Here is a 12,994-nt window from a genome sequence, read left to right as displayed (position 1 = left end):
CCACTGCAGTTTGCGGCCGTGTCCGTCTGCGTGGGTCATCACCGAGGGGAGGCAACCTCTCCATACCCAGCACAGCGCTGCCGGAAAACGGCACTAAAGATCAGGTGGTGCACCCGAACGCAAGCTCATGCATTGGCAAGCCCAAGAATTTGAGAGGCATGAGGAAAGAAGTGTGAACGCTTCTACTCTCACCGGCCCTGCCTTGCATCCGTGCCACTCAGGGCCGCAGACATCAATGCTGGATGTCTTTGCGGGCCTGCTGCTGCATCACCTCCAACCGCATCTTCTCGTACTGGTCGCGCTGGTACTGCTCATACAGGCTACTAAAGTGCAGAAACTCCTTCTTGGCGAATCCGGCGTAGAGAATGGCGAACTCCTCCACACACATGCGCTCCTCTGGTGTGAGGTCATACCCGTCATCCTTGCCCTTCGAAGATGGCACGACACACTTCACAAAGGCGCGGTGCACGATGCGGTGGCGCGCCTCTTGGTACTTGAGGAACTGCTCAGACGCGATGGTGTCCTTGGCGAGCGCTGCGCCGTTGGATTGACCCATCTTTTCTTTTTGTTCTTGTTCTGCTTTGCTGTGGCTCGCGTACGCTTGCTTGAGACAATGAAGTTCTGTACTCCCTGTGATGACGCCGCCTATGTGTATGCGTGTCTGCGCCCCTGCGTGCTTTTCGCCTTCTCAAAGTCGCTTAGTTAGTCGAATGCGACGTGGCAGAGAGTCGGATGCCGGCGATCCGTCTCGCGTTTGGGCCGTCGTGAGAGGAGAGAGAGATCGGTGTGTGACGTGAGTGGGGAAGTGAAAAACGTGTTCTCATAAAAAGCAAAGAACAGGCGAGAGACAAGCGACTACCTCCGCACACGAGCACACGCGCATCGACAGCACTCTCGACAAACACAGCAGTCAAGCCGACAAGACTGATGCACTATGCGCCAGAGACACGCGAGCTCAGAGACGAGAGAGGGACGAGTACGTGTACGAAGAGACACACCAGCACAGGGGGTGAAGGCGACAGAGGAGAGAAGATTTGGGGTGTAGAAAGGTAGACAGTGGGAGGGGGAGGGGGCAATGAAGCATCTCTGCATCGCATTCGTGTATGGCTTCGCCAAGGGTCATGCAAATTACACAGAAACAAAAGCGGCAAAAGACTCGCATCACACCATAAGGCTCGAAAGAAACCGCGAACAAGGCGATCAGGACGCATGATGCGGCCGCTCAGTGATGCTCTTGCGATCGGACGCTGCGTCGTAGGCATTTGCCACCAGGCAGACGTATGGCACTCTTCTTGTGAGGCTATTTCTACGGTTGTGCGTGTCTCATGCGTTTCTGCAGGGGATATCTCTGCTTGCGTCTATGACAACCGCGGCGGTGCACCCACCCCTTTGCATCCCGAGTCCGTTGGGCTTCTCCGTCGTCTGCCCTCTCGCTGTCCCCAACTACTGTCCTTGTCTGCGCCGCGCACGAGTACAGACGCATACACACACGCATCACGCGGACACGCCCAGACACGTGCCTCCGGGTACCAAGTAGTTGGGGGGAAGAGGGCAAAAACGGAAAAAAATGGCGAACTCTGTGCATATATCTGTGCGCCGATCATCACCTCACACCACGTACTCGAGCTCACAGAAGGCTTCGTGAATCGTTTTGGTGTTGTGCAGCCCGCGGCAGCGCACCTGCAGCATCGCACCCGCCGGCAGGAAGAGGCAGGCAGTGAGGGTGTTCGTGTGCAGCTGCGCTGGTTCGCAGCAGGGCCGCTGGCGCTGAGTCGCGTCGGCGATGTCACCGTGGAAGCGACGCCGCGAGGGTGACCCGCCAGGGGATGCGCATGCGGGTGAGTGCGCAACACCGTCAACGGCAGAGCAATAGTTGCCTGCAGAAGCACAGGTGCTGCGCGATCTGCCTCGCGTGGCCCACCACGGTGCGGCAGCCTCGGCAGGAGAGGCGGTGGAGTGAGTGTAGAGAAGCGCGTGCGTGACCACCTCCCGCAGCCCGGCCACCGCGACGCCGTTCATACAGAGCGCCAGCGCACCACCGCTGCCGCAGTCGCGGCCGACAGACTCTGCGCGCCCTGCCCCGCTACACAGGCTCGCCGACGCGCAGTGACGCACGAGGCACACGCGCACCATGTAGATGCCGGCCCTATGCACGAGCATCGTTGACGTGTCGGGCCAGCTGACGAGAGACGACGTCCATTTCAGCCAGCCCAGCCGAACGTCACCGCTGTTCCTGCTCGCACCCTCCTCCACTGCCCGCTCCACCTCTCGTAGGTGGCGCCGGTGGGTCGCCCACGTCCCCAGACTGTACCAGCAGTCAGTACGGCCGTCAAAGGCGTGACACTCCGTCCACGGAAGCGCCGGACTAGCCCCGCTCAGAGCCGGCTGAGGTCGCTCGCTGAGCGGTTTCGCGGCGGCCAAGTCGTTTTCTGCGCGGCGGGTGGCCGTGGAGAAGTGGCTATGTGCATCCCCCAACCAGTACCACCGAACCCGGCGGCCGGAGGCTGGCAGCGCAGTAGAGGGCTCGGCGGCTCTCGCGCCACTATGCGCACGCGTCGGGCCAGACGAATACTTGGGAAGCATAGCATCCGTCGGTGAAGAGGGTGGATGATGCGCCGGGACACGAAACGGCTGCGGCGGATTACCATTAATGCTCCCCACGCCCTCCCCGTTCGCCCTCGTCACGTCATTGAGCCCGCCCGCCAAGTCACGGCGGCCGTCTTTTGATGTCAGCCGCGACAGCCGGCGACTGGGGGAGCCGCTGATGTCGCGGCGGCGAAGGCCGGCACCGCACGGACCCTTGCCCTGGGCCAATGCGGCAGGCACAGACTGCAGAAACTGCTGCCACTGTCGCCGCAGCCGCCGGACCTCGCGCATCATCATCTGCGTGCTGGGAGAAGCGGCAGCAGTCGCCGGCGCAAGTGCACGCGGGGTGAATGTAGGCGCACTTGTCGTCGCGACTCTACCTCTTCGATGGCGCTGCTCGTGCCGGCCAAGCGAAGACGCTGTCGAAGATGCGGGCGATGACAAAGAGGAGGTGCTAGAGGATGAGTCGGCCGAGTGGTGGCGGCGCTGTGAGGCGGCCACGCCATCGCCGCCAGCGTAATAGTCGTCCCTCACCGTCAAGGCGGAAGAGTTGGAGGCGACGCTGCTCGAGCGCACGTGACGGTTGTAGAGGGAAGAGTATGGGTGTGAGAGCGCCAGCGCCTTCAGCTGGTGCCGGAGGCCCTGCAGCTCCTGCTGAAGCGGGGCTACTCGAGCTTCCACAGCTGCCTCGCAACTTGCCTTGAACGCATCCGACGCTCGTTGATCGATCTGCAGCGACGGTACCTGTTGCTGGGCCTCGAGACGGAGCAAGCGCTTCCACAACTCGTCTGCCTCCTCGCGGTGCGCGGCGGCATCCAGGCGATAGCGCTCTTCCTTGACCTCGCGATCTTGCACGAGCACAGTCGTGTACTGCTGAAGGTGCTGCAGCACACCTTCCAGCTGCCGCACTCGTTCAGCGTACATTTGCGCGGTTGCAGCGAGCAGCTTCACCGCGTTCAGGACGCAGGGTTGCACATTCAGCCACGTCTTCTCCTGTCGTCGCTCCGTCGCGCAGATGTCCCGCAGGACCTCTTGAAGACGCGTCACTGCTTCTGCCGGGCCGCCGGCACCACCTCCAAGTGAGTTGAAGGAGGTCATGCCGCCACTCTCCCCAATAGGCAACGATGCTAGTAGGGGTGGCGCAGCGGCCGCTGAAGACGCTGGAACATAGGAGGAAGATTCGGCAGCGGACGGCAGAGGCGTCTGTGGGGGATGTGGCGCAAGAGGAGCAGCCGCCCCCGCTGAGGTGGACAGGTGGGCGTCTTGTGGTGGTGAGGAACGGCACGTGCCGTGCATCACACGAGACCGCCAAGCTGCGTTGTCGGTCATGCCTTATGCCTTGGTGCGGCAGACGCGAAGGCCGCCGGCCTTTTTTGTCCACTTTATGTAGTGTTTATCTATGTGTGTGCTTATCGGGAGTCTATGTATGAGATCGAAACCTGCGGGAGGGAGGGAGCTCGTACAACGGATGCGAAGGAAACAGAACTTTCAAGGAAATCGGCCGAAGATCACGGAGGAAATCACAGCGCACAGAAAAAGGGGTTGTCGCGGCGCTGAAAGGTGGCCCAGAAGAGAGAAGGCACAGCAGAAAACAAGGAAAAGGATGCAAACAGCTCTCCGTCTGAAAGGCTTGTGCTTCAATTGAGTATACTGTAACGAAGCTGTCGGCGGGTTGTCTGCCCACGACGCCCCACCCACCCCCTCCCTCTCCCTCACTCGACCTCAACAGACAGGCGTGGAGCCGTCAAGTGTAACGAAACGAAGAAGAAAGCGGTGATTATCCACCTCTCTCTCCCGTGTGGGCAGACGTGCGCACGCGTGCGCGGCGGAGACGGCGTCAAGGAGGGTGGGGGGGAGAAGACAAAGCAAAGCAAGATGGAACGCAAACACACATAGAGAGAAGGAGGCGGTGGGGCGCCAAGAGAGTCCTCCCGCCCCCGCCCGTGCCCTCTCGTCCGTGGTTCGAAGAGGAAAAAAAAAGAAGCGATACGCCTTGCAGGATCCACTGTGTAGACGCGGAGAAGGGAAACAGCAGAGATAGAGGGAAAAGAAAATGGAAGTACAAGGAGAGATGGTGATAGATAGGTGTGCAGGAAGGCACCACCGTTATCATGATAGACCTCCCCCTTCCCCGACAGTGCAGGCACCCGTGTCTGCCTGTATCGCCGGCGAAAACACTCGCCACGCCGGAGGGTTTGCGCTTCAACCACCCAACCCTCTCAGCAGAGAAACGGAAGCCGCATGAGCGTCATAGAGGAGAGGAGGCCCCACATGTGCGTAGAGGGAGCAAGGAAAGAAGTTGCCCTTAGCGCCTTACTCTCTGCTTCACATTCTCCCCCTCCCCTCACCCGGTACACCCGTGCGTGCAAGAGTGGGGCTGTATTACCTGCACATCCGTCAAGAGCAACTACTCCGTGTCGCGGTGCTTGGGGTCTTGTCACTCTCGCGTACCCCTCCCCGCCGCTCCTCGCCGCTGCTGTCTGGCGATTCCTTGGGTAGGTGCATTTTTTTTCCTTTGGAGGGGACTGCTTTGTGGGTCTGTACCTCTTAACTACTACAAACTACTACAGAGGGAGGAGACGAGGAAAACAGGAGAACGCCTTGAGAAGGAAACCCCGAAGCTGCGGAGACGACGACGCGGAGAGAAGGCCTGCAGCGGCGAGCACCGCGCCAACGACAAAAGCGAAGCGGGCTGTGCCCAGGCGAGTGTTTTGTTCAGGTGTACGTGGCGACCAATGAGAGTGAGATATATGTACGCACACAAAGAAGTCTCACCCATTCTTCCTCCATCATGCTCTGCAGCGTCGCCTTTTTCGCCTCGATAGCGCCTACAGCCGCGTCTGTCGCTGCACGATATACACACACACGCATTCTTCCTCCGCACGCGCAAGTCACCTGAGTCGTTTATTTTTTCCCTGTTTCCTCGACCACATCCACAGCAACGCGTGAGGTGATGCCGGAAACAGGAGCAGGAAGGGCTAGCAGCTGCGGGTTCGCCTCTCTCGCTCCTGTTTGTCTCCGGGCCCCCTGGCTTTACGCCTCTGCATGCCGCTTTAGAAGGTGCGAGCGATGGCATCGGTGATGTGCGAGGCCTCCAGCTCCGTACTCCATTGCGTGTACGTCTCATCGAGCACACGACGCAGCTTCTGCTCGGCACGCTTCTCCTGGATGAAGTGAATGACCGGCAGCTTGTTGTACACAAAGGACGGGACGATCATGTCGGCCCACAGCACAGGAAGCCAGAAGAAGAACGAGTACCACCACACGCACGTCCACGAGGCGAGGTACCACACGCTCATCGGCTCCAGATGGCGGCGAGACTCCACGAGAGAGGGCTGCACCACCGCCTTGGATTCAACCAGCTTGGCCATGGAGCTACCGTTGCGACGAACGGTGTTGCTGCAGACGCGACGCATCATTTTCTTGTCTTTTCCTATTACTGATTCCTCCTTCGTCGTTAGAGAGGTTGGCAGTGAGCAAAGAAAAGAAAGCGGATGGATCCACTCCCAAGAGCTGCCGAACGTGTATGCGAACTGCATCGGTACGAGAAGAATCATCAGAAATCCCGTGAGAGACACCCAAGACAGGGAGGGAGGGAGACGCAGGGCATGAGGAAGTGAGCAGAGCGCAATAACGACACGGAATGAGAAGAGAGTGGTGGAGCAGCTCCGCTCTTGTTTTCCGTCCGCAAGGGCACATGTAGGGAAGCAGCGGGAAGAGGAAGGAGTGCCACGGCGCATGGCGTCGCACAAGCTTGCGCCAGCATCCACCTGTCAGCCTTCTCTGTGTGTGTGTGTTGGGGGAGGAGATACAGCGAGTCTTGCCTTTTTTCTTTTCCTGGGGCGATTGCCTTCACTGGGGTAGCAAATAATAGGGAGAGGCATGAAAAACGCGCACGCAAGAACGCACAAGCACACACGCAAAGTGCCGCATCAGCAGCTAACGAGGTTCCGCCGGAAGGGGAGAAGATAAGCACAGAAGGGCATCACACAGTGGCACAAAGACAACAGAGGAAAGGGTAAGGGGCGGTATATAAAATAAAAAAATACCAACGCGAACGTCTGTTACGGTTGCTCCTCTGGCAGCAGGCTGGGGGGGGGGGGGGGGCAAGCATCAGAGCACTGGCATTGGACTCTCCTTCCTTCGGTTTATCTCTTTCTCCCTGTACGCAGATGACGCCGTCGCGTCACGTCCGTGAGACGGTACGAACAAAAACTTGCAACAGAGGAAAGCGTGCAGTGAGGTAGAATGCATGAGGGGTTATATCCCCACCCCCTTTACCCTGTCACTCACGCGTGGATGTCACGACAGCACGCAAGACACAGTGCAACGTCGCCACACAAAGAGAGTCTGGGTTGTTGACTTCGTAGTTTATCAAAGGGAGGTGGGCTCGCCGCCTAGGGATCTGTGTTCACTGCACCAGCTCACATCAGCTGCCGCAGGAGGCCCAGTCCAATAGCGATCAAAACAATGAGGGAAGCATAGCGGCGCCACTGCAGCTGACCACCTCGTTGGGCTACAGCACCAGTAATGCTCTTCTTGTGTGGGTGGTGATGGTGGTGGCGGGACCACTTGGAGGCTGCAGCGCCAGTTGCCGCCTCAGATTCTGCAGCTCCCGCTTTTCCGTTACCAGGGGTTTTCCTAGCTGGAGCGACGACTGTCTCGTGAGATGTCGAAGGCTCCTGCGCAGCGACTTCCGGTTCCGCGCCCGCCGGTGCTTCTTCAGCTTCAGTCGCGTCCTCATCACTAGCGCTGCTGCCTTCATCCTTCGGAGAGGTGCCACCATTCTCAATGAAGGCCGTATCTGCCGCAAACGCCTCGGGAAGTACACGCTTATACACCGCATGGAGTCGCTTCACATTGTATTTCCTGCTGTTTGCCGCATACCTGCGTCGCTCTTCGGCGGTGGCGCTCATCGACCCTGTCGTCGGCTCCTCCGAAACAAAGAAGGAGACGAGCGCGATTAGGATGGTGCGGAGCCCCCACATCGGCGACCAGTTCTCGGGGTGGTAAGAGCTGTTGGACAGGCAAATCTGCATGCCTGTCTTGAGCCTCCCGCTTGGGGTGCACATCTGCACGCTTGGTGGCTTGAACGGGTAGTCGGACGGAATCTCAATGAGCCCCACATAGCGGCCACCCTCGTATGGGGTGTCGGCAGGCCCATCCATGACAAAGTAGCAGCGCAGCATGTTCTGCGGATCGGCACCCACTTTGAACGGCAGCTCCCACTCCATGTTGAGCTTGCGCAGCTCAATCTGCAGCCTTTTCAGGCATTGCGCGGTAGGAGCCGTCATTAATAGACGAGGTGGGCGACGACAGGTGGGAAGGCGAGCTATGGGAAAGGTCTGGGAGGAGACGCTCTGGTCGCAAGTCGGCTGGCACGCAACGACGACGACACCATGAGAAGGTGAGTAGAGGAGGGGGAAGAGAGACAGACACTGAAAAGTGTGAGCCCAGTGCTCGCCGAATTCAAGAATGCAACCTCTTCCATGCTCCGCCGCTGTACCACGACGCTTGAAAATGGGTCAGGGTGGGGGCCGAGCACGGGGTGCACACGTCCGTGCACACGCACTTTCGCTCCGTAGGGCACACCCCTATAACGCATTCGATAAAAAGACATGCACCGGTCAGCGCACTCACTCGCACACACACACACAAGCAGCTAACGCTAATGGCATCAGCGGAAAGTGAAGAAGCAGTGTAGCACGCACATAGACATGCATCACGCTAAAGCATGCAAGGAAAGGGCTTTTTTCTCTTGCTTCAGCGTGAGCCCATCCTCCCGGCCATACAACAGGAGTCAAGCCCCACTCCAGCCCTCCCCGGCCCTGCCACAGGCGCACCCCGCGTGGTGCAATGCAGCCAGAGACGCATGCCTCACAGCAATGCGCACACACGCAGTCACCTCAGCACCGCCCCGGCCTCGCAGGTCGCCTCACAGCCGCACCCATCACGCACGCCACCACCTCGCGCACCCCCTCGTGCGGTGCCCCAGGCCCCCCGCCACACACACCAGCGGGCAGTGTGAGGGCCGGCTGCGACGCCTTCCAGTCACGCTGGCACTTCGCCCATCATGTCGATGGCGCCGACGCGTTCAGCGGCGCGGGTCGCTCCGACGCAACGCCGCCCACGACCTCACTGCCGACATCAGTAGCAATGCATCGCTCTGACCTCCCCACGTCGCAGTCACCAGACCCTGTCACCGCCAGAAGCCGCTCGCCATTTCGCAAGCACAGGAGGGGAGGGGGGCTGCCCGGCTTCTCCACGCACACACAGAGAGAGTGGGAGGGGATGTACTGGGCCCTGTGACACCACCACGCCCTGAGATGTGCATGCCGGCATCAGAGAAGCAACGACAAAAAGGAATGCTCTAAAAGCCGAATCACAGTGCCACCTTCTCCGGCTGTAGCTGATGGTCACGATGGAAATGAGAAAAACGATGAAGCAGCAGGGTGCGACTAATACACGGTATGGGCGCTTCGGGCTGTGTACGAGAGAGGAAGGAAAGGGTGGGTCCTTCTGTATTCGAGGGATGTCACGAGTGAAGTAGCCCGCGTCGCTCAGCTATCTTGCACGCTGGGCGTGTGTCACTTCGCTCTTCGGCCCTGCCATCGATGGATGAATGCCTGTCTCATGGCGAAAACGCCGATGTGTCCCTTTCTTTTATGGCTATTTATATTGTTGCCGCTGACGATGTTCTGTGTCGTGATGGCGTTGCTCTCTTCGCGTCGTCACATCTTTCTCCGTTCCGTTTTCGCAAAGAAAAACACACAGAGACACCGCGAGCGGCTGTCTATGTGTGTTTGTAAGTGTGTGTGTGTGTGTGTGTGTGTGTGGTGCGCAAGTGCTGGCAGGGCCGTCCAACGATCAAACGGAGGAAGATGGTAATGCACACAACGAAAACGCAGCGTCATGATGATGGGCGAAACGGTGGAGGTGATGAGATAGAAAACAAAAGACCGATGGCTGATGCCGCTCCTTTTACAGCCGCATAGGACATGCAGGCGAGGGCGGAACCAGCGCTTCTCAGTCAACGCGCAATGAAGCAAGATGACCTCGTGAGACCGGATACCCTTGCTTGATTCAGGGTGCACCCGCGACGAGGCCTCTGACGCTGCCATCACTGCCCCTCGTGTATACAAGGCACGGTTGAGAGGCACAAAATGTTGCCGTCACGCACTGCTGGCGCACCAGCATCTGCTCTTACCAGCGCTCTTTGGCGTTTGTTTTGTGGTTCGTCTCCTCCGCACGTCAGCAGGTTCATTGCCTGTGCCTCTGATGTGGCCGTGCTTGCATACACGTCGGCGTGATCGTCACGTTGCAACGCCGGAGCACCCCAAGACAATGAGAGCGCAGAGGGACAGCAAAAGCGGCAGCACAAAGCAAGCCAGGGAGAGCAGTGGTGGGGTCGGGGCGACGACACCACCACCATTCGTCATTCCTTGCCTCGCCAACGTTACTTGGCCTACTCACTCCTGTGTGACGCACTCCTAAGGCCACTTCAAAGACGTCTGCTGGCTAGGAGGCATTGCCACCAGCAGGTGGCGCGGGCTTTGATGGTCATGCGAGGCGGACCTCCAGCACCCATGCACACTTCCCAGGCGACCACAGAAGGAGGTATCGCGTGGAGAGTGACGACGACGTCGTCGTCAGCTCGGTGAGCTCGTCCAATTTTCTCGAGTCTGCGCAGTTGTGCAAAAAAGACGCTGAGCTCGCACAGGTGGGCGGGTGCAGGGAAAGACAAGGAGAGAGCAGTGCACCAGCACAGCTGTCGCACGTTCTCGGACTGCCGTGCCACAGCCCAGCTACCAGTTCCGAGGCGAGATGCATCCACGATTCCATGCCGTCCTCGACTAAAGAAGCGGGTGGTGCTGCGGCCACTGCAGGGATAATGAGCGTGTCATGTGAGAGAAACTCGAAACTCGCCATGCACATCACTATTGTTTTCATCGCTTCCAGGAGCACCATTTCTTTTAGCAGCTGTGCTACCTGCAGTTTGTGACCGCGGCGCACTTGCCGCACGTGCAAGACGCAACAGTCACAAGAGTCGTTCCGGGACGCAGTCGGGGCGAGGCAGTCGCTTGATCGCCTGTAAACTGGTGAGCTCCAGTCGCAGGAGGAGGGAGAAGAGCCGGCAGTGCAAGGCGACTCTTCTATGAGCACGGAGCTGCTCACTGTGATAGCGTTGGCCTTCAAAAAGGATCGAAAACTCTCAGAGGTCAGAAGCGCGCCCGTCCGCCACAACCCGCTAGAACGCCGCCGAGCCATGAGCCCAGAGAGCTTGAGGAGGGGGCTTCTCGGCCAAGCGGTTGAGCGCTTCGGCTGCGGACAGCGGTTCGGAAAGTTTCCGCTGAATAGGAGCGATGTATGATGCTGATACAACACTCCTGGTGCACGGCTCGAGCACGACACGGTAGGTGCGTGGAAGGGGGAACACTGTCACTGACGTGACGTCGAACGCACGCACACACTTTGAGTACGGCGAGAGAGAGAGAGAGGTCAAGAGGTGGCCGACGAAACGAGCTGTGCCGTGGCCCAGCACGTCACAGGCGGCACCACCTCGCAGAGCTGGGTCCTTCGAGACTAGAAAGCAAACGTTCTCAGGTCCCTGCTCGCTTTCCGTCAGCTCTCAGCTCCGCCTTTTCCTTCTTCGCCTCTCGCTGTGTTCGCCCACCACCAGCACAGCCATCTTTCTTGGTGTGGAGCGCGGGGAAGAGACGTGAGCCTCGTGCCTTGTTTTCTTTTTTTTGGTGGGGTTGTTCTCTCCGCCTTTTCTATGCAGTATACATGGAGTGGGATACTTGGACACACATAGACAGGGCCGCAGTCAAGCATCGCGTGCACCTATTCGCTGTGGTGGCATGCGTGCGCGTATGGGTGTGTGCGTGTGTGTGTGTGCACGTGTGCACGTGTGCGAATTGCATGTGCTTTGCGCTGTTACACGATGATGGCGTGAATAGGATCCAGCAGAATAAAAAAGGGGAGAGGGACCAGTCAGGACCTGAAGCAGTTTCCAAATGCGTTGATGCGGCGACCCAGTGACCCCAAAACAAGTATCTTCCCCCTCCCTCTCGATGCAGAAGTAGCGATGTATTTGCAAGGTGCAACACGGCACAGCAGAAGCTTCATGCCTAGCCGCTCAGCATGCAAGCTGAACGATGCCACCACCACTGCTGCGTCTTGCTGTGCTGCGACCAGGCAAATGACGCAAGCAGCCGCGGCGTGAGCTGTGAAGAGCACATGCAAGAAGCTGAAAGCAGGGACAGCTTCTACAGCGGCAAGACGCCGCAATGCCTGGTTTCGACTACTGTGGGAATGTAATCCGCGGCAAGCCACTGACAGCAAGAGAGAGAGAGAGCATACTTTGCGTGGAAAGCCCCACAGCTCTCGCCACCTCATCCAAAGTGGCGTCCGTCGTTTGTTTTCGTTGTTCTTTTTTCCTATGCTGCGCTGTGTGCATGCATTGTCTGCGCCTTTCCCTTTTTGCTCGCTAGTGCCACTTTACACGCGTACGCTCGGCGCTTTTGTTTTTGGGGTTTCTGTGTCACCCTCATTTCTCCCGCATCCGCTCCGTCGCAACTGGCACAGCCAAGACGCGGAGGCACGACTACACGCGAAGACACTCCGCGCCGGCACACAGCACCCTCCCTTTTGTGAGGGAAGGCCGTGTCAAAAAAGGCATCCACAGCCACAAGGGAGCAGTACAGTCGCCACAGCCGACAGAAAGCGGACATCCCGACTCGAACTCCCCATCTCAGAAACCCTTTATTCAGAGCTCAAAAGCAAATGCACGCCCGCACGCACACACACACACACACACACACAGACGCCATCCACCTTAGATGTTCGTGTAGCGCTCATCCGCCGGGCGATCAAAGTCGACGAGCAGCTCGCTGACGCTCCAGTCCTCGTACGTGTTGTCCGGCAACACGCGACGAATGATAAGAGGCGTGCGGCGCTCACGCAGCTCCTTTACGGCAATCGTGAGCGGATCGGTTTCCCCCTCGAGCGCCACAGCGACAGGGGCGTTCATGCTTATCTGCAGCGCGCGCGTACCCAGCACGCGTGCCCGCTCATACTTGGTCATGACAGCACTCGTCACGCGCTCGTTGATGCCGCGGGCCCGTGCACCCTTTGCGGCCTGCGCATTTCCAGACAAGATGATATTGGCAGCAACGTCCTCGGGCAGCTGCTCGCCTCCTTCCTCGTCCTCCTCATCAGCGCCGCTGTGTCGAATGTCACTGCCGCTGTCGCCCTCATCACGGTCGCCTCCTAGATTGAGGCTGAGGAGATCGTCTTCGTCTTCGTGGTCTGACATGATGCCGCCCACAAGTCTGCAGCCGTGAGAATTAGTGTGACTGTTAGGGAGCGCAGATAGGAGTGTTCTACGCCACCCTAGCCTGGGCTT

At 58.8% G+C, this 12,994-nt stretch overlaps 5 protein-coding genes across 5 annotated transcripts; all 5 read right to left on the bottom strand.

Annotated features, from left to right (window-relative positions):
• Positions 1-232: 232 nt before the first annotated feature.
• Positions 233-556, bottom strand: LINJ_34_0980 (conserved hypothetical protein; the record flags this gene model as incomplete). The annotated part of the gene is made up of 1 exon (XM_001468432.1): positions 233-556. One exon carries the CDS (start codon positions 554-556, stop codon positions 233-235), a length of 324 nt encoding a protein of 107 aa, XP_001468469.1.
• A 1,052-nt stretch (positions 557-1,608) lies between these two features.
• Positions 1,609-3,684, bottom strand: LINJ_34_0970 (conserved hypothetical protein; the record flags this gene model as incomplete). Its single annotated transcript, XM_001468431.1, has 1 exon — positions 1,609-3,684. One exon carries the CDS (start codon positions 3,682-3,684, stop codon positions 1,609-1,611), a length of 2,076 nt encoding a protein of 691 aa, XP_001468468.1.
• Positions 3,685-5,639: 1,955 nt separating this feature from the next.
• On the bottom strand, positions 5,640-6,143 carry LINJ_34_0960 (conserved hypothetical protein; the record flags this gene model as incomplete). Its single annotated transcript, XM_001468430.1, has 1 exon — positions 5,640-6,143. The coding sequence occupies one exon, from the start codon at positions 6,141-6,143 to the stop codon at positions 5,640-5,642; it is 504 nt and encodes a 167-aa protein (XP_001468467.1).
• Positions 6,144-7,010: 867 nt separating this feature from the next.
• LINJ_34_0950 (putative ubiquitin-conjugating enzyme e2) lies at positions 7,011-7,880 on the bottom strand (the record flags this gene model as incomplete). The annotated part of the gene is made up of 1 exon (XM_001468429.1): positions 7,011-7,880. The coding sequence occupies one exon, from the start codon at positions 7,878-7,880 to the stop codon at positions 7,011-7,013; it is 870 nt and encodes a 289-aa protein (XP_001468466.1).
• Positions 7,881-12,424: 4,544 nt separating this feature from the next.
• LINJ_34_0940 (putative DNA-directed RNA polymerase subunit) lies at positions 12,425-12,904 on the bottom strand (the record flags this gene model as incomplete). The annotated part of the gene is made up of 1 exon (XM_001468428.1): positions 12,425-12,904. The coding sequence occupies one exon, from the start codon at positions 12,902-12,904 to the stop codon at positions 12,425-12,427; it is 480 nt and encodes a 159-aa protein (XP_001468465.1).
• Between the last annotated feature and the right edge of the window lie 90 nt (positions 12,905-12,994).

The sequence above is a fragment of the Leishmania infantum genome, chromosome 34, assembly GCF_000002875.2.
Source record: "Leishmania infantum JPCM5 genome chromosome 34".
Lineage (NCBI taxonomy): Eukaryota > Euglenozoa > Kinetoplastea > Trypanosomatida > Trypanosomatidae > Leishmania > Leishmania infantum.
The sequence above is the reverse complement of the archived record's forward strand: the minus strand, read 5'-3'. Positions and strand labels throughout refer to the sequence as shown.